At 34.8% G+C, this 19,753-nt stretch overlaps 2 protein-coding genes across 2 annotated transcripts; both read left to right on the plus strand.

Moving 5' to 3' along the window:
• The first annotated feature begins 4,359 nt into the window (after positions 1–4,359).
• Positions 4,360–10,623, plus strand: LOC100882804 (uncharacterized). The gene is made up of 4 exons (XM_012283870.2): positions 4,360–4,509; positions 5,403–5,766; positions 7,577–7,843; positions 10,373–10,623. The coding sequence occupies exons 1-4, from the start codon at positions 4,498–4,500 to the stop codon at positions 10,552–10,554; spliced, it is 825 nt and encodes a 274-aa protein (XP_012139260.1). The 5' UTR covers positions 4,360–4,497; the 3' UTR covers positions 10,555–10,623.
• Positions 10,624–15,267: 4,644 nt separating this feature from the next.
• LOC105662346 (uncharacterized) lies at positions 15,268–18,663 on the plus strand. The gene is made up of 3 exons (XM_076541527.1): positions 15,268–15,391; positions 16,269–16,601; positions 17,794–18,663. Exons 1-3 carry the CDS (start codon positions 15,380–15,382, stop codon positions 18,082–18,084), a joined length of 636 nt encoding a protein of 211 aa, XP_076397642.1. The 5' UTR covers positions 15,268–15,379; the 3' UTR covers positions 18,085–18,663.
• Positions 18,664–19,753: the final 1,090 nt, after the last annotated feature.

Raw genomic sequence — 19,753 nt, forward strand, 5'->3', positions numbered from 1 at the left:
GTGGAAAATGTCGTGATCATTACTTGCGCAATCGAAGGGTTTCTCTCTATCGATTCGGGAAAAAAACACGCCGGCTTTCTAATATTACACGCACGCAATTGCAAAATCCTTTTTACAATTATTGTTTCGCCAATTGAAAATAGTTGTCACCGATTGTGACACTTTGCGAACTGAATACCCGTCGTTTCGTAATTACACATGCAACAGGGTGACAAAACCGTTCTTACGGCACTTGTCTTACTTCTGATACCTTTCTTTTTTAAGGTGTCAATAAAAATTTGTCAATATCCGCTAATAATCATTTTTCAGATGATCTGGTTAGGTAACCTTGCAGATGATCTTGTTGGATAACCTTAGAGATGATTTTGTATTATACGTAGTATATTTTACGAAAATGATCGCATGAAGATCAAAGTAAAAGAATTACCACGCATCGAATTACCACGCGTCGAATTACTATGTGCCGAATCACCATATACCGAATTATCACGCGCTGAATACTCAAGGATCAAATTACAACGCGTCGAATTACTACGCGCCGAATCACCACATATCGAATTACCACGCGCCGAATACTGAAGGATCAAATTACCACGCGCTGAATACTCAAGGATCAAATTACCACCGTTGAATACCCACGCGCCGAATTACCACCCGACGAATCACCAGGAGTCGAATTACCACGTGTCAAATTACCACGCGATGAATTACTATGCGTCGAATCACCACATATCGAATTACCACGCGCCGAATACTCAAGGATCAATTTACCACGCGCTGAATACTCAAGGATCAAATTACCACGCGTCGAATCACCAGGAGTCGAATTACCACGAGTTGAATTACCACGCGTCAAATTACCACGCAACGAATTACTACGCGCCGAATACTGAAGGATCAAATTACCACGCGCCGAATTACTACGCGTCGAATCACCAGGAGTCGAATTACCACGAGTTGAATTACCACGCGTCAAATCACCACGCGACGAATTACTACGCGCCGAATCACCACATATCGAATTACCATGCGCCGAATACTCAAAGATCAAATTACCACGCGTTGAATACTGAAGGATCAAATTACCACGCGTCGAATACCCACGCACCGAATTACCACGCGTCGAATCACCAGGAGTCGAATTACCACGCGTCAAATTACCACGCGACGAATTACTATGCGTCGAATCACCACATATCAAATCACCACGCGTCAAATTACGTATAATAGAGAACGTTACAAAGATGGTATACAACAAGGAGAGTCCCTTGCATACCTAGGTCCCGCATCCCCACATTGAATATTCTCTGAAAACTATAAGTTAGGATACCTAGTTCCCATGGTCCCCAGAGTCTCCACAGTTCCAAACCCCCAGATTCCCTATATATCCACAGTTTCAGCCTCCAGTGCCAAGTTCGCTAGGACCTCCACAGTCCACAGTCCCTCGGATCCTCAGGTCCCCACATCTCCACATTCTCTACAGTTCCCGAATTCCCCAGATTCTCACAGTCCTCGAAATCGCCATATTTCCTAGCTTCCAAGAATCCCTACATTCCCTTGGATCATCACAGTCTCTACTGTAGACAAGCCAGGAGTTGGCGCGTAGGTCGAGCCAGAGTAAAAGAAGCCACTCGCTCCACCTAACCACCGTGAACACTTCCAGTTACATTTCGGCAAATAAGAATAATGACCATAACTGCTGAACGCGATTCGCGCTATCTCGAGACGTTTGCCGACCGTCATTTTTGGTCTAATTGGTGTGAGCCGATATACCGAAAAAGGCGTCCATTTTTCTATTCTGATAGTAGCTTTAAACAGCTGTGCCACACGTCAACTTGTGAGTTGACGGTAATCAAATCACCCTACTTACATTTATAATTTTCAACAATTACAACCTCATCACACTTAATTACTCCTATTGCAAATAAAAGCTAGATAATAGCAATAACATGAAAGAACTATTGCAAAATGTGCATAGAATGTAAATACGAATGTGATATGATCTTACCCGTTCATCGCGGTTCATCAAAAACGTTATTGCAACGTGGTGTATAAAGTATCATTCATTAAGTTCCTCGTTAACAACAATCACTGTATCTCAGAATACGAAAATTGCATACGAATCTGCTTTCTTTTCATCGATCCGAAGCACTATACTTCGTACAGCGTAAATGTACGGGCCGAAGTGGAAAAATATTGAAGGAATGCATTCTCCTTGCAAGACTGTCCTTCGAGGCTCGAGTCCTTCGTCCGTTCAGGGTTGGTAAGTCGTTTAATAGTTGCGTTTATATGTCTTTGTCTAAAGGACAACGAATTGCCGGGCGAAAGGAGAAACAAAATCGACCGATTCGATTGATATATCGCTCTGTGTATGGACAGTGCAGAATTTACAAATACTGAATTTAAAAAGTCTCAAGATTCAGTATTCAGTAATTCTCGTATTTTCATACGAGATAAAATGTTGGTTTTAGCGAATTTCAAGTAATACCTAATTCCCAACTCTCTAATTCCCTACTCCCTGATTCCCCTCTCTCTAATTCCTAAATCCCTAATTCCCAACTTCCTAATTCCCCACTCCCTAATTTTCAACTCCTAATTCCCCACTCCCCTAACTCCCACTCACCTAATTCTCCACTCCCTAATTCCCCACTCTCTAATTTCCCAACTCCCTAATTCCCAACTTCCTAATTCCCCACTCCCTAATTCCCCACTCTCTAATTTCCGAACTCCCTAATTCCCAACTTCCTAATTCCCCACTCACCTAATTTCCCACTCCCTAATTCCCCACTCTCTAATTTTCCAACTCCCTAATTCCCCAATTCCCAAATTCTCAAATTTCCAAATCACCAAACCCCAAAATCTGCTAAATTCCAAAAGTATCCTCCGTCCCTCTATAAAACTACTAAAACAACTCTAACGAAATTAACTTTCATGGCCGACGTCAGCCACCACGAATTACGCCAATGCAAACGATACAATGACAAATCTTGAAACGTAATTACAACATAAACAACTTCTCACCGCGAGCAAAACCATTTCCCATATGTAATTACAGAGAAAAATGTCGCGGATGTAACTTCCTCTGATATGATGCAATGTGCTCACTTCTCACGTGCCATACGACTCTCACGTGAATTCTCATGTTTCTGGCAGCCAGAAATGTAATTGCAGTTTGTCTTCCCATTGCATTTTCATTGTAACTGAGACTTTGTAGCCGTTTCTAAATCGTCTTGCTACTCTAGATACTCGAAAAAATGTAATTAACGTCTTTGTTTTATTTACTTCTCGGCTTCCTTGATGTTCGGTGATTTATGGTCGCATAATATCATTAAGATGTAATTAGTTATGGTGAACAATTTTATTTATTGAAGCTTTTATAGGTAAAAATTTTTGAAGGGTCAAATTTGGTTAGGTTCGAATTTTTGGAGGGTCAAATTCTCATAGGGAGTTTTTTCAAATTTTCTGATTCCCCATTCCCTTAATTCCCTATTTCTCTAGTTCCCCCATTTCTCTAATTCCCCATTCCTCTAATTTCCTATTCCCCTAATTCCCCATTCCCCTAATTCCCCATTCTCCTAATTCCCCATTCCCCTAATTCCCCATTCCTCTAATTCCCCATTTCTCTCATTTCCCATTCCCCTAATTCCCTATTTCTCTAGTTCTCCATTTCTCTAATTCCCCATTCCCCTAATTCCCCATTCCCCTAATTCCCCATTTCCCTAATTCCCCATTCCTCTAATTCCCCATTTCTCTCATTTTCCATTCCCCTAATTCCCTATTTCTCTAATTCCCCATTCCCCTAATTCCCCATTCCCCCAATTCCCCATTCCCCTAATTCCCCATTTCTCTAATTCCCCATTTCTCTCATTTTCCATTCCCCCAATTCCCTACTTCTCTAGTTCCCCATTTCTCTAATTCCCCAATCTCAAATTCTCAAATACCCAATTCCCCAATTTTCCAAATCCCTAAATTCCCAAACTCCCAAATTTCCAAATCCTACCCACCCAGTGTCCATAACTATCCCTGCCCCTCACTCCTCTCACCCCACAAATCCCCCAAATCAACTAAAAAGAAAAAACCTTCCACACGTTATCACCACTCCCTCTATCTCCACAATCAAAGGTCGCAAAATTCATAATATCCAGTAACTCATCCACAGCAGGGGGACCGACATCCTTCCGGTGTTGGAGTGCATGGAACCCGTTGAAATGCCAAGGTCCTGCCCTGCCCGAAAGGAGGGAGTATCCTTTTTTCCTGCCGCGCTTCCCAGGCTACGTGGGTTCACCGATCACCTCCTGGCTCCCTCCAGGTCGTGGCCAAGTGGTCCACGTAGGAGGGGGCGGATGATCACAGCTATAAATGGTACCAACCAGCCGTTCTCCAGGAACACAAAACGTCCGACCACGGCTGGAGCGGAAACGAGCGAGTACTGGCCACCACCAGCAGCGCCATCTCACTTTTTTTTTTGTTTACCAGCCGGGAGAACGATAAAGGATCATGAGAGGATTGGTGAGTCCTGCGCTGCGAACAAAGGAAAGTGAAAGGTTAGGGTAGGTCAGGTCGCGGGCCCACGCGAGTTTCTGCTCTGCAAGAGATTAATCCTACGTTCTTCCAGATTTTTTTATTTGTTTTGTTATTTTTAGTCAAATATTTATAGGCAATTTGCAAGTCTGTACTTCTTTATTTTTAGACACTGGTGTTTAAGTTCTGTGGATTTTATTAAAATTTATTTTTGTCTGAGCCTTTTTGTAAAATTATTGAGCCTTCGAGTTGCTGAAATTAATTATTGTGTATATTTAATTTTGTTATGATAGTATGACTAGTTTTATTATTTTTGTTATAATATTATAATAATGTAATAGTTATATAATTTTGTAATATAATGCAAGTCAATTTTTTAAACTTTTGAACATGACTCGATCAGTAACCTTCACAAGAATGAACCTTTCTTTTGTTAAACAATTTATGCAAAATAATTATATGCGAAATTTTAACTGAAGTTTATAAAACATTTTATTCAATGTTTTTCATTTTCAAAGAAATAAAGAAAGATCGTTTTGAAAATTCATTCTTTTTCATTTTTAAATAAATTTTGTTTTAGACAAAGTTTATTTTGGAACAATTATAATAATTTTACAGTAATTTTAGATGAATTATAGTAATTTTGAATAAGTCTTCAAGTGAACATCTGTTTAACCAAAATTCAACAGAGTTACCCTTACAATTTCATTTTTTTTTTGTTAAACAATTATATACAACATTTGAAGATTGTTTTGAAAGTTTGTTCTTTTTCATTTTTAGATAAAGTTCATTTTAGAATGATTCTTTCGTTAAAGCAAAATAAATTCAATAACATTAATTTTTTAAGAAATGTATGGTTTAATTATAAAATTTAATTGCAGATAATTTTAGTTGCGGTGGTAGCCAGCAGCAGGGCCGGTTTCCTAAACCCAGGATCCTACAACGAACCCCCAATCCACCCTCAACCAGTACCTCAGAGGTTCGCACCCCCTGCGCCAGTTGGTCAAGATGGCAACGTGATCGATACACCGGAAGTGGCGGAAGCTAAGGCCGCCCATTTTGCAGAATTCGCAAGAGCTGCTGCGAGAGCGGCCGAGCAATTGAAAAATCAACCCCAACCTGATGAATACAGCCCTCGTGCGCAGGCACCTTCTTATAATTACCCCCAGGTGCAACCTACGGTTCCTACTTATGTTCGGCAGCCGAGTTATCAATCCTCTGCACCTGTTTATCAATCTGCTCCAGGTAAAGTATTTTAATTATTTGTTATTAAAATTTATGAGGTTGATTAGGGTTATTATGAAGGATGTGTGTTAATTTTTTTTATTTTGAAATGATTTTTTATATGTGGCATTTGATCAGATAGTAGGATTGTATTAAGTAAGTTAATAATTGGTCTGAACCATTGTTTTTTTATTTTAGGATGATTTATAATATAATTATAAGAATTAATAAATTAAAAACCGATCACTGTTTTCTTTATTTTAGAATTATTTATAATGTGTTTCATTTGATTACCTATTGACTGGGTAGAAGAATTATGCTGATTAAGTTAAAAATGAGGTTAAGTTAACTTAAAAGTCGATCAAAGCTATGTCCTCCTTATTTATGAGTTTTGTTCGATCAGATAGAATTATACTATTCAAGTTAACCTAACAAATAAAATATTTTAGAACACGATTGATCCTTAAGTAAGCAAGTATTAAGCACACAAGTAAATTTGAAAACTGATTAAAGTAAGTAAAAAATGTTTCAGAGTCATTAAAATCTTGCCATACATTGTGACGCACTCGTGACGCACTCTTCGGTATGCCATACATCGTGACGCACTTGTGACGCACTCTATAGTGGCCCATACATGATGACGCACTCGTGACGCACTCTACAATGTGCCGTACATCGTGACGCACTCGTGACGCACTCTTCAGTATGCCATACATCGTGACGCACTTGTGACGCAATTCTATAGTGTTCCATACATTATGACGCAGACATGACGCACTCTACAATGTGACGTACATCGCGACGCACTCATGACGCACTATACAAAATACCATACGTCGTGACGCACTCATGACGCACTCTTCGGTATGCCATACATCGTGACGCACTTGTGACGCAACTCTATAGTGCCCCATACATGATGACGCACTCATGACGCACTCTACAATGTGCCGTACATTGTGACGCACTCACGACGCACTCTACAAGATACCATACATCGTGAGGCACTCGTGACGCACTCTTCGGTATGCCATACATCGTGACGCACTTGTGACGCAATTCTATAGTGTTCCATACATTATGACGCACTCATGACGCACTCTACAATGTGCCGTACATCGTGACGCACTCACGACGCACTCTACAAGATACCATGCGTCGTGACGCACTCATGACGCACTCTTCAGTATGCCATACATCGTGACGCACTCACGACGCACTCTACAAGATACCATACGTCGTGACGCACTCATGACGCACTCTTCAGTATGCCATACATCGTGACGCACTTGTGACGCAACTCTATAGTGTACTATATATCGTGACGCATTTTTGACGCACTTTACAATGTACCGCATATTGTGACGCACTCGTGACGCACTTTGCAGTATACCATATATCGTGACGCACTCGTGACGCACTCTGCAGTGCAATGACACAAACCACACTCGTATTTTCATTGTACTTGAATTTTCGAATCAATCCCAAACACAATCTACAAAATGCAATCTCCCTAAGTGCAACACATGTCTAATATATTAGTCTTTCTTATTCTTAACCTTAGTCGTAACATTAGAACAATAATTAGTCAGCTGTGCAACTGCCTATAAAATTTGTAGGTTAAGTATAAAAATTCGATATGTACCGTCAAAATTAATTTTTCATTCTGTTAATTTAATAAGTTAATCTGTTAGTAAGTTTACTTTTAAGGAAAAGAAAACTCTCCTGTAATCCTACTTCCCTGTAATCCTGTAATCTTACTCAGCAGTAATCTTACATTTAGTTGATTTTTTCTTTTCATTTTTATTAGTTAATAATAAAATGATTTCAGTACCAGCGCCTATGTACAGCCAGCCAAGCCCAGTGTCCTATCGCCAACCGCAGTACTCTGGAAATACGAATTACGTAGGCCAACAGAACTATGCACCTCCGGTTAAACCAACCCCATTCGTCCCTGCACCCCTCGCTGAGGATGGTACAGTAATCGATACACCGGAAGTGGCTGCTCTTAAGGCCGCCAGGTTAGCGGAGTTGGCGGAGGCTGAGGCGAGGGCGTTCAAGATGGCGCAACAATTCAAACAGGAAGCTCAAGGCCAAGGTACGTTGAGGATGCTATACATTTTTATTTGAATGTCAAATATTTTTTGTGACTACTGTAACTTGAGAATTTGAGGATTTGAGATGGAATTTTATTTGAGGATTTGTGATGGAATTTAACTTGTGAATTTGAGATATAATTTAACTTGAGAATTTGATATTCAATTTAACTTGAAAATTTGAAATGTAATTTAACTTGGGAATTTGAGATACAATTTAACTTGAGAATTTGAGATGCAATTTAACTTGAGAATTTGAGATACAATATAACTTGAGAATTTGAGATGTTATAGCATATTTTGAGGTTATGTCACGTAAAGTTAGTATATTAAATTCTCAGGTTAAGTTATAGTTGTAGGTATAATTATAGTTGCATATAAAAATAAATAAATGTAGGTACACATCATATATATTGAACAAATTTCATTGTAAATTGCAAATTATTCTTTCATCTAAAAATATTTTATGCAAAATTATGAAATAGAAAATAGGTAAATTGTAGGAAAAATTAAATTGGGAAAAGTTAGATTTCAAATTTGACCTAATTTAAAAATGATGAAATAGTAGAATGTAGGTTTAGGACAAAAATTAACAAATTTTACTAAATTTAACAAGTTTGACTAAATTTCAAAATTAACTTTGCAAGAATAAACAGCGTCCACCTATTAAAACAGCTATTTTAAAAACAAAACTGAAAACATTTTAGAATCCTCTAAATTAAATCTGTCCAATACAACCCCAATATTTAATTAAATTTCTATCACCAAAAAGTTCAGAGGAAAATTGAATCCTGCGTGACCCAGACAGAATAAAAATTTAACAAATTTAGAATAGTTTCCACTGGAATTTTTAACGAGACAAATTATTGCAGTATCAGAAAATTGAATCACGAATCTTGAATGCAAGATCAAGAATGTATAATTGAATGCAAAGTTTGTGACTGGTAGTAACAATTGAACTCTGATGGACTATGAATACATTGAGGTACAATGATGCAACGGAACAGTCGGGTTGTTACTCAACAACTTAATCGTTCGATTGTTCCTATGAGAATGGTCCGTGCAGGGGTTAATCGTTACGAATATAATCGTGACCTGGACATTTCTCTTTGGGAACATTGGGGGGACTTTGTGAGTCATTGTTAATTTATGAGATTGGAAATGTGGTAGATTAATAATTGTGATGTTTGGTATGGAGAATTTGTATTTTTGATTATTAAATGTCTTGAGAAATGTACTATTCTCGTGTACTATTCTTAAATGTACTATTTTCATGTACTATTCTTATGTAATATTCTCAAATATACTTCTCTTAACATTTTACAATTATCACATAGAGTGTAGATTCACAAAAATGAAAAAATTTTAAGTTTGACTAAATTTGAAAATTATGAAGTAGAATATAATTAAATGACAACAGTTTAAAAATTTTTTGAGTTTGATCAAATTTAAAGATTATGATAGACAATACAGATAAATGACAAAAGCTTAAAGAAATTTTAAAGTTTGACTAAATTTATAAATTATAAAACAGAATATAATTTTACAACGCAGTTTACAAATTTTTTTAAATATGACCAAATTTCAAAATTATGATATACAATACAGATAAATGACAAAAGCTTAAAGAAATTTTAAAGTTTGACTAAATTTATAAATTATAAAACAGAATATAATTTTACAACGCAGTTTACAAATTTTTTTAAATATGACCAAATTTCAAAATTATGATAGACAATACAGATAAATGACAAAAGTTTAAAGAAATTTTAAAGTTTGACTAAATTTATAAATTATAAAACAGAATATAATTTTACAACGCAGTTTACAAATTTTTTTAAATATGACCAAATTTAAAAATTATGAAATAGTGAAACATAGGCTTATGACAAACTTTGACAAATTTTAAATTTGACTAAAATAAAAATTATAAAATATAATATGAGTAAAGTATGACAAAGTTAAAAAATTTTAAGCTTGACCAAGTTTGAAAATTATAAAATAGTGAAACATAGGCTTATGACAAAATTTGACAAATTTTAAATTTGACTAAAATAAAAATTATAAAATATAATATGAGTAAAGTATGACAAAGTTAAAAAATTTTAAGCTTGACCAAGTTTGAAAATTATAAAATAGTGAAACATAGGCTTATGACAAAATTTGACAAATTTTAAATTTGACTAAAATAAAAATTATGAAATATAATATGAGTAAAGTATGACAAAGTTAAAAATTTTAAGCTTGACCAAATTTGAAAATTATAAAATATAATATGAGTAAAGTATGACAAAATAAAAAAATTTTAAGTTAAACAAAAATTAAAAATAATAAAATATAATATAAGTCAAGTATGTAATAAAAGTTTAAAAATTTTAAGTTTGACCAAATTGAAAAATTTCAAAAGTTTAATAAAATAAAAAATTTCTAAAAATTGCTCTGAATAGACGTACTATAAAATTGAAATATTTAACTAATTTAACTAAGTTATCGAAATATATATATATATAAGTTAATTTATTTGTTTGCAGCTTATGGAGGACCAGCACCAGGACAATCTCCAGTACCCTACAACACTGGACAATACAGTGCTCCTGTAGGACGAGTATTTCCAGGACCAGGACCTGCATATCCTTCGCCACAAGCTTCCTTCAGCAAACCTGCTTTTCAACCTCACAACTACCAATCACAACAATTAGTCGGTGCTTACTGAAATTCGGACAAAATTTACAATTGTACATAATTTAGGCCAATAAATTGTTCCCTCCTTTTTTTTATAAAATAGGTGCCTGTCATTCTTCTCCATATTCATCCTGAATGATAAATTTAATCTATTTAGTTGATGTTTCAATTTTAATTGCAAACTTGTTGATTTATAGTCAAGTTTTTATATTTCTATTTCTGTACTATTTTTGGTTTGATATTTTTTAATGTTTTGGTAGGATATTTTTTAATAATTTTGGTTTGATATTTTTTAATACTTTGATTTGATATTTTTTACTATTTTCGGTTTGATATTTTTTACTATTTTTGGTTTGATATTTTTTACTACTTTTATTTTGATATTCTTTAATATTTTAGTTTGACATTTTGAATTTTTTGATTTATAATTTTTTTGCTGAATGTCAGAAGATGAAAAAGGAAATCTTAAATTATTTTTGCAACATAAAACATAATTTATTATAAATAGGAAATTACAAGAAAATTTGTAACGTAGCTTTAAAAGGTTTTTACTACCACTTTTTTAAATGTTATATATTCTAGTTCTTTTTGTACAAAGAAAATTAATTTTTAGTATTACCTGCAATTATTTTTCATTTTACATATTTTATATAAGAAAATTAATTTTGCACAAGAAATTCATTTCATAATAAATTAATTTTGCACAGAAAATTCATTTCATTTCATACTAATTTAACTTGAAAAAATATTACAAAATAATAGAAATAAATTATACTAATTTTTGTCTGTCCCTCAATTTAATAAATTCAAAAAAAATATGTAAAATTCCAAGCATTTATTATCGAAATAAAGGAAGGAACATATTATTCCACAAATTATCAATGTGAATAATAAATGTGTTTGAACGAACAATGTTTTTAAATCATTTTCTTCATTCATTAGATCTCTCGTAACAGTGTATATATTTATTTAGGTCAGTCTGAAATAAATTCGCGATCAATAATCCACGGAATCAACGTAGCTGACAAATCAGCAACGAGTCGTGAGAAACCACCGGTTAACCTATATTTGATTTCACTATGCGCTGTGGTCAACGTAATACAAGAATTAGAAAGATGTCCTAACCTCCTCCAGTCAACGAGAACACCCCTTCATGGCCGTTTGGCGTGAAAATTTTATTCTTATTTCTATGACTGCGTAGAGAACTTTGTTAATAAAAGCAAATTTATAATAGAGAACTTTATTCAAACATTTTATGTTATAACTAAATTATTGATTTTATGTAGGTACCTACATAACCTAATTTAGAAATGAAGATTTATGTGGTTGGTTAATTTTAAAAAATTACTGTTCGTTTTTAATCAATTTTGACAGAAGTTTCAGACAAAAGTTTAGTTCATTTTGAAGAAGTAAAATCTATATTATTTAACCTTGCATTAGTTAATTTTTAAAAATTATAATTTGCATGTTCAAGTTTTTGATCAATTTTGACAAAAGTTTGTGACAAAAGTTTAGTTAATTTTAAAGAATTAAAATCTGTGTAATTTAACCTTGTATTAGTTAATTTTGAAAAATTATAATTTACAAGTTTGATTAATTTTGAAGATTTAAAGTCTACATAATTCAACTTTAAATCAATCAATTTTGAAAAACTACAGCTTACACATTCCTTTAATTCTAAAGACAAATAATAATTTGAAAAAATTGAATTAAATAATTCCAAAAAAAATTGAAATCTAAATAATTTAATTTTGCACTAAAAATTAACAATTTTAAAATAGAGTTAAAATTTAAAAAAAAACTATCAGACAGTAAATTATCTGATAATTAGTATAATTAATTTCTACATTGACGTGTACTGCCTAAATTGTGAAGGGCAAATCGATGGAAGTTTCGTGGAAATGGGATTACCTTTCATAAGTTAGCTCTAGATCGTAATTATTACGAAATAGGTCAGTGGTGCCTCTGAAAGACGTGAGAAGAAACGCGAGGAACGTGGATTCGTTCCTGTTGAACGAACTTGATCATCATGATTCGTCGATTTTTTGTACGGAAAGGTCGAGTATTATCAATTGGGTTCGAAGCATTCTTCAACGTGCGTGTAATTCAGCCATTACGTATTAATAATGGCGACATTGTAGCACTTCAAAATTTTCAATGATTTATAATAATTCAAACAAACTTTATAATAAATTATAAGATTCATTACTACATACATTACTACATACGTTATTAGATATGTTACCGTGAAAGACCGAAATTGGAAAATGTCGACATTCACCGGTGAATCACAGATATGCTCTGGTGGAGGTCCAAAAGAGAGGAGCCGACAAAGAAGCGACTGGCTCTCTCCCGCCAAATCCTGTGTTCTGCTGGGAGTCAGTCAGCTTTGTCAATCTTATGCAAACTTTGATGATGCGAGCAACGTTTTCTTAATTTTTTTCCAATACCGTAATTTATACTGAATGGATACTGCAGTAAATCGTGATCTTTTTCTTGAAAAGTTAAATGCATTAATTGCGGGTAAACGAGAAGACAACTGTTTTTATTTTTCTCAAGAAAAGTACTCTAAAATACTTTCTGAAGTGGTTTCTGCTAAAACTAAGTGCAACACACCTTTGGATTACAGACGATTAAAACGTTTTGACGTTTTAAAAATTAATGATGAAAGGAAATTAATTGTACCATTAAAATCAGGGGAAACGAATATACAGTATTATGTTACCAATGAAAAATTGTTCAGTATACTATATGAAACTCACGCCAGAATAGGCCACGGAGGAAGAACACGTATGCTTAGAATGTACTATGTGTTTTAAATTCTTGGTCTCTCCTCTCAGAAAGAGAGGCGAAAAAGTTACGTCACCCTTGTGACGTTTTATAGCGACTGAATTACGGAGAAGAAAATATAAATCTCCGACATGTTCAACATTCACCATTAGTGCAAGGTGAATGTCGACATTTACCGGTGTAAGTCAGAAATAAGGGTATTTAGCAAATATTTCGGACATACACCAAGCGACTATGTGAATGTCGACATTCACCAGATTTCGGTCTTTCACGGTAACAGATACATTACTAGATACATTAGTCATATGATACTTTCATTGTTATAATAAAATGTTACAATAAAATGTTATAATAAAATGTTATAATAAAATGTTAAAATAAAATGTCAAAATAAAATGTTATAATACAAAATGAAGATATATGTGTGATTAAATACATGTAATTATGCCACACAAAATTTTTGTTACAAATTAATTGTAAAGTGAAGGTTCATCATATCTCTTATCTACGCATTGGAACAAGTTTGCGTGAAACTTTGCGCAATCGTTTCTTAAAGTTCTCGACCAAATTGTATCGTGTTACATAAACAGGGAATTTGAATCAGTGTTAATTAACCAAACCAGGCCAGCGTACTCGTTTTCTCGATAATTTCACTTATCAGATATTGATATATCATTATTTTTTACATTTTATAATTAATAACTTTAGTTTTCATATTTTATCATTTTACCATTATTTTTTACATTTTATAATCACATTAGAGTATCAAATTGTTAAAAACATAATATACAAAATTCTTCAGAAATTTTCATATTTTACAATGATTAGAATATGAAATTATTAAAAACGTTATAAAAAATTCTTCAAAAATTTTCATAATTTTTACAATCACGTCAGAGTATGAATATGTTAAAAACATTATACAAAATTCTTTCGACAATCACTTTCTTAAAAACTTCAAACAATAATAATTACTCTACAACAGTAATCAAAAAAGATTCTAAAATTCACAGTCAAACTTTATTATATCAAAAGAACGACAAAAAAGTAAAAATAAATTGTCGTACTTGTATCTAAAAATTTCCAAAATTCTAATTTCTAATTTTCATTAAAAAAGATACCAAATTTAGAATGTGGAAGGTAACAATAGTTTAATAACTCAGAAGCATCGTTTATAAAGGGAACTAGTCCTCGTCGTAGAAAGAGGACTACCTTGAAGGGATCGTTAGATCACTAGGAGAGCTATGATCCTGTCCAGTCGTCCGTGAATAAGGCTTGTTTTGAAACCGCAGAAAAACTTTTGCTTAAGTTTTGCGGCGAAGGGTGAGATTGCAGTGCGTGAAAACTCGGCCTCGAAAAGTCGAGACGGGATATCAGGGACGTTTGAGGACGACATCAACATTTTATCGTCGCTCCTCAATTTTTTATTCTATTTCTACATTCTACGAAACATAGTACTCTTCGATCACATCTATTATACATTTTAATCATTTTCACCAACTTATTTAATTTTTTCAAATTTATTTTTAGTTTATTCTAAAACTAATTCTTCTACAAATTAATCTTATTACTAGTCTATCAAGTTGGTAATCAAACGTTAGAATTTTAATTAAAATTTTTGTTCTTCGAAATTTCTTTCTCCAGTTCTTTTATTAGTTTCATATTGAAAGATTGATTTGTCATGAAAGATATATTTGTTAGCTAACAAATTGAATTTTGAAATATTGTACACCGCTGTTCTATGAATTAAAACAGAAAATTGCAATTGAATTGATAATAGTTTTGTTGAGTAAAAATGAATTTTTAGCAGTGTTTCGAGATTTCGAATATGGAGCAGAAATTATTGGGAGTTCGATTAATTTAAAGTGGATGCACTTGATAGGGTCACGGTTAATATTCATCACCAGTAGCGAAACAATTAAAGTATCATATTCATCCCAGATGTGACCATCGTAACGTGGTTTCCCGCCTCGACACCGCAACCCTATAAAAGCTAGATCGATCGATCGATATTGGCACATTCGCAACCAAGACGTCTGTTTCGTGGCCGCTGGTGTTTCAGCAGCATGAGACTAATCGTAAGTTCGATTTTGAACAAGGTTGCTTCTTTAAACAATTTACAAAAAAGGGGATATCGTGGACGAACAGTGGATTTATTAATTTTAAACATTATAAAAAAAAATGTACAAAAAGTCGTAATAAAATGAGTATAGTTTAAAAATTGTTAAATTATAATTAATTAAGTTGGTCATATTTAATGAATATATATTTTGATAAATAATAACGTTTCTAATAAATAAATTAATAATATTTTTAATACTAATAAGTTTAATAAAAATTATATATTTAAAATTGAGTCAATTTGTTAAAGAATTTTTATTTTAAACACAAGAAAAATTAAGTAAATAATCAATATTTTATTTTTATAAAATTAATGAAGAAGTCACTTCATGTCAACTTACTATAAATTAAAAATGAAAATGAAGAAACAAATTAAAAATGAAGGGTTCCAGTGTTCAGATTTTTGGGTTTCTTTTAAATTGTGAGATTGCTAGCAAACCTAACTTAACAAAACAATAATTTATCTTTTTCTTTTGAACAACAATATAACATTGAATATATGAGAGGTAGATTTTGTAGAAAAACAAAAGAAATAGCATACTAAAAATATATCAGTAATTTGCACAAAAATTTTTCTGAAAAACTTCTTTTTAATATAAATAATTGCAGTCCTAAAAATTTGTAATAAAACTTAATAGAAGTCCCAAAAATTTGTAATAAAACTTAATAAAAGTCCTAAAAATTTGTAATGAAACAATAAAAGTCCTAAAAATTTGTAATTTTTAAATTTTACTAAATATAATTATACTATCAACCTCATATTTTTAAAATTCCTCCAAAGGTAATAAAACAGAAAAATAATTAACAAAATGTTAACTTTCATTTGTTTTTTAGATAGTCCTGGCAACGTTAGCCACATTGGCAAGCGCCGAAATATACGAAGACAGAGTATATTACCAATACCGTGGTCCTCCAGCGCCCCTCAGCAACGATGGGATGGTCATGGACACACCGGAAGTGGCCCACGCGAGAGCTGCGCATCTGGCTATGCACGCTGAAACCGTAGACAGATTGAGGAAGGCGAGAAACGATTATGAAATGTACGAAAACAATGAGATGTCGTATATGACACCTCCTATGATGGATGAGCCGATGATGCCGAAACGTCAGCGTCAGAGAATGTTTGCTCCTTCGCCTAGGGATGGAAGGATGATGAACACCCCTGAGGTAAATACTTTGGAATTATTGTAGAAATTGGGTTTGGAGGGAAGTAGCTAGAATTGAGGGAAGATTAAGTTTATGGCTTGATGTGGGTAGATTTTCAAGTTTTTTAATTGGTAATTCCATTGTGAAGTTCCTACGTTCCAGATTCTTGATTTTCGTAAACTAATAATATTAAGTTTTACACATTCCACGTCTACTATTTTACGGATCCACCAATTCGAAATTTGCAAATGCCTAAAGTCCAAATCATAAAATCTTCAAATTGCTGAATTTTCAAATCAATACATTCCCAAATTTCTACATTCCCAAATCCCTAGATCCCCAAATCCCTATATTCTCAAATCCCTACATTCCCAAATCCCTAGATCCCCAAATCCCTACATTCCCAAATCTCCACATTCCCAAATCCCTACATTCCCAAATTTCTACATTCCCAAATCTCCACATTCCCAAATCCCTACATTCCCAAATTTCTACATTCCCAAATCTCCACATTCCCAAATCCCTACATTCCCAAATCTCCACATTCCCAAATACCTACATTCCCAAATCCCTACATTCCCAAATTCCTACATTCCCAAATCCCTACATTCCCAAATCTCCACATTCCCAAATCCCTACATTCCCAAATCCCTAGATCCCCAAATTCCTAGACCCCCAAATCCCTAGACCCCCAAATCCCTAGACCCCCAAATCCCTACATTCCTAAATCCCTGGATCCCCAAATCTCTAGGTCCCCAAATCCCTGGATCCCCAAATCTCTAGGTCCCCAAATCCCTAAATCCCTACACCTTCAAGTCCCCAAATCCCTGGATCCCCAAATCTCTAAGTCCCCAAATCCCCAAAATCCCTACACCTTCAAGTCCCCAAACCTCTAAGTCCCCAAATCCCTAAATCCCTACACCTTCAAGTCCCCAAATCTCTAAATCCCTACACCTTCAAACCCCCAAATCCCTAAACCACCACACCTTTAAATACCCAAATTCCCAAATTCCCAAATTCCCAAATTCCAAAATTCCAAAATTCCAAAATTCCAAAATTCCAAAATTCCAAAATTCCTAAATCCCTACACGTCCAAATCCCCAAGTCTCCACCCTCCTCTAAGTCAATCTTCCAAAACTGAGAATACTCTCCCAGGAAAATGTAAACATCATCCATACATCCATTTTAATCTCAGTCGTCGTTCTCATTCAAGATGGCGGAGCCAAAGAACTCCTACTTATCGACGCGAGCTCGAGCAGCATCGAAAGCGTCGGAGTTTTACGAGTTCGACGCGTTCAACGGACAGAAGAACTTAATTTACCTTACTCCGCTACGCGTTACGTATAAACACACGACACCGGTGGGTTATCGAGGACCCTTCGCACCACTTGGTCCGGATGGACGCGTCGTGGACACGCCGGAAGTGATGAGGGCGCGCGAGGCACACATGAAGGCTCACGCTCGTGCCATGGCACTTTCCACGCAGAATGACCTTTATTATTGAAAAAATATTAAGAATTTTTAATGAAGTTCGGATGAGCGGGTACGTAGAATATCTTGGAGTATTGCTTTAGCTCTTTTTATACCGATTATCTTCGAGCTTGTCCGAATCTCATTGAATTTAATGTAAAAATAATGTAAATTAAGGATTACAAGAAACCAAAATCATTCGAGCTTTTGTCAAACAGTTAACATTCGATCATTTAGACTTGAGAGAGAAGAATTTATGTTGTACCTGACTTTTTTACTGTTTTGTTCGGCATTTTGAAATGCATAGAATTCCCGGTTGAAAGTTGACAGAAGTCGAATGACGAATATAGTAGACACTATTGTACTTTGTAAATAATGTTTATTTTAGATTTATTCCAGTTGTTTTGTATACCTAGATGAATTTCATTGCCATACAATTGTTAAGTGATCGTGAAATTTTTAAGTTATCGTTAAGTGTTTATATCTGTGACACGGTGTATCTTGTGTTGATGAAAATGTTATTAAATTAAGAAGTTTTGCCACCGATATGTATTCCATTTTTTTTACTGCTTCTTCGTGGTGAAATAAAAGAATTTTTGTTTGTTCCCTTTTATCACTTACTAGTCTACTCAGTTATTCACTAGCTAGTCTACTTATTAGTTTATACACTTGATAGTTTATTTACTAATTCATTAACAGCTCACCGATGTCAGCTTGAAGCTAACCCAGCTACTATTGGTCAGAATAGAAAAATGGACACCATTTTCGGTATATCGGCTAACACCAATTAGACCAAAAATGACGGTCGGCAAACGTCTCGAGATAGTGCGAATCGCGTTCAGCAGTTATGGTCATTATTCTTATTTGCCGAAATGTAACTGGAAGTGTTCACGGTGGTTAGGTGGAGCGAGTGGCTTCTTTTACTCTGGCTCGACCTACGCGCCAACTCCTGGCTTGTCTACAGTAGAGACTGTGATGATCCAAGGGAACGTAGGGATTCTGGGAAGCTAGGAAATATGGAGATTCCGAGGACTGTGAGAATCTGGGGAATTCGAGAACTGTAGAGAATGTGGGGATGTGGGGACCTGGGGATCCGAGGGACTGTGGACTGTGGAGGTTCTAGCGAACTTGGCACTGGAGACTGAAACTGTGGATATATAGGGAATCTGGGGGTCTGGAACTGTGGAGACTCTGGGGACCATGGGAACTAGGTATCCTAACTTATAGTTTTCAGAGAATATTGAATGTGGGGACTCTCCTTGTTGTATACCACCTTTGTAACGTTCTCTATAATACGTAATTTGACGCGTGGTAATTCAACTTGTGGTAATTCGACTCCGGGTAATTGGACGCGTGGTAATTTGACGCGTGGTAATTCAACTTGTGGTAATTCGACTCCGGGTAATTGAACGCGTGGTAATTCGGCGCATGGTAATTCGATATGTGGTGATTCGGCGCGTAGTAATTCGTCGCGTGGTAATTTGACGCGTGGTAATTCGACTCCTAGTGATTCGACGCGTGGTAATTCGGCGCGTGGTAATTTGACGCGTGGTAATTCGACTCCTAGTGATTCGACGCGTGGTAATTCGGCGCGTGGGTATTCGACGCGTGGTAATTTGATCCTTGAATATTCAGCACGTGGTAATTTGATCTTTGAGTATTCGGCGCGTGGTAATTCGATATGTGGTGATTCGACACGTAGT

This window comes from Megachile rotundata, chromosome 16 (genome assembly GCF_050947335.1).
Source record: "Megachile rotundata isolate GNS110a chromosome 16, iyMegRotu1, whole genome shotgun sequence".
NCBI lineage: Eukaryota > Metazoa > Arthropoda > Insecta > Hymenoptera > Megachilidae > Megachile > Megachile rotundata.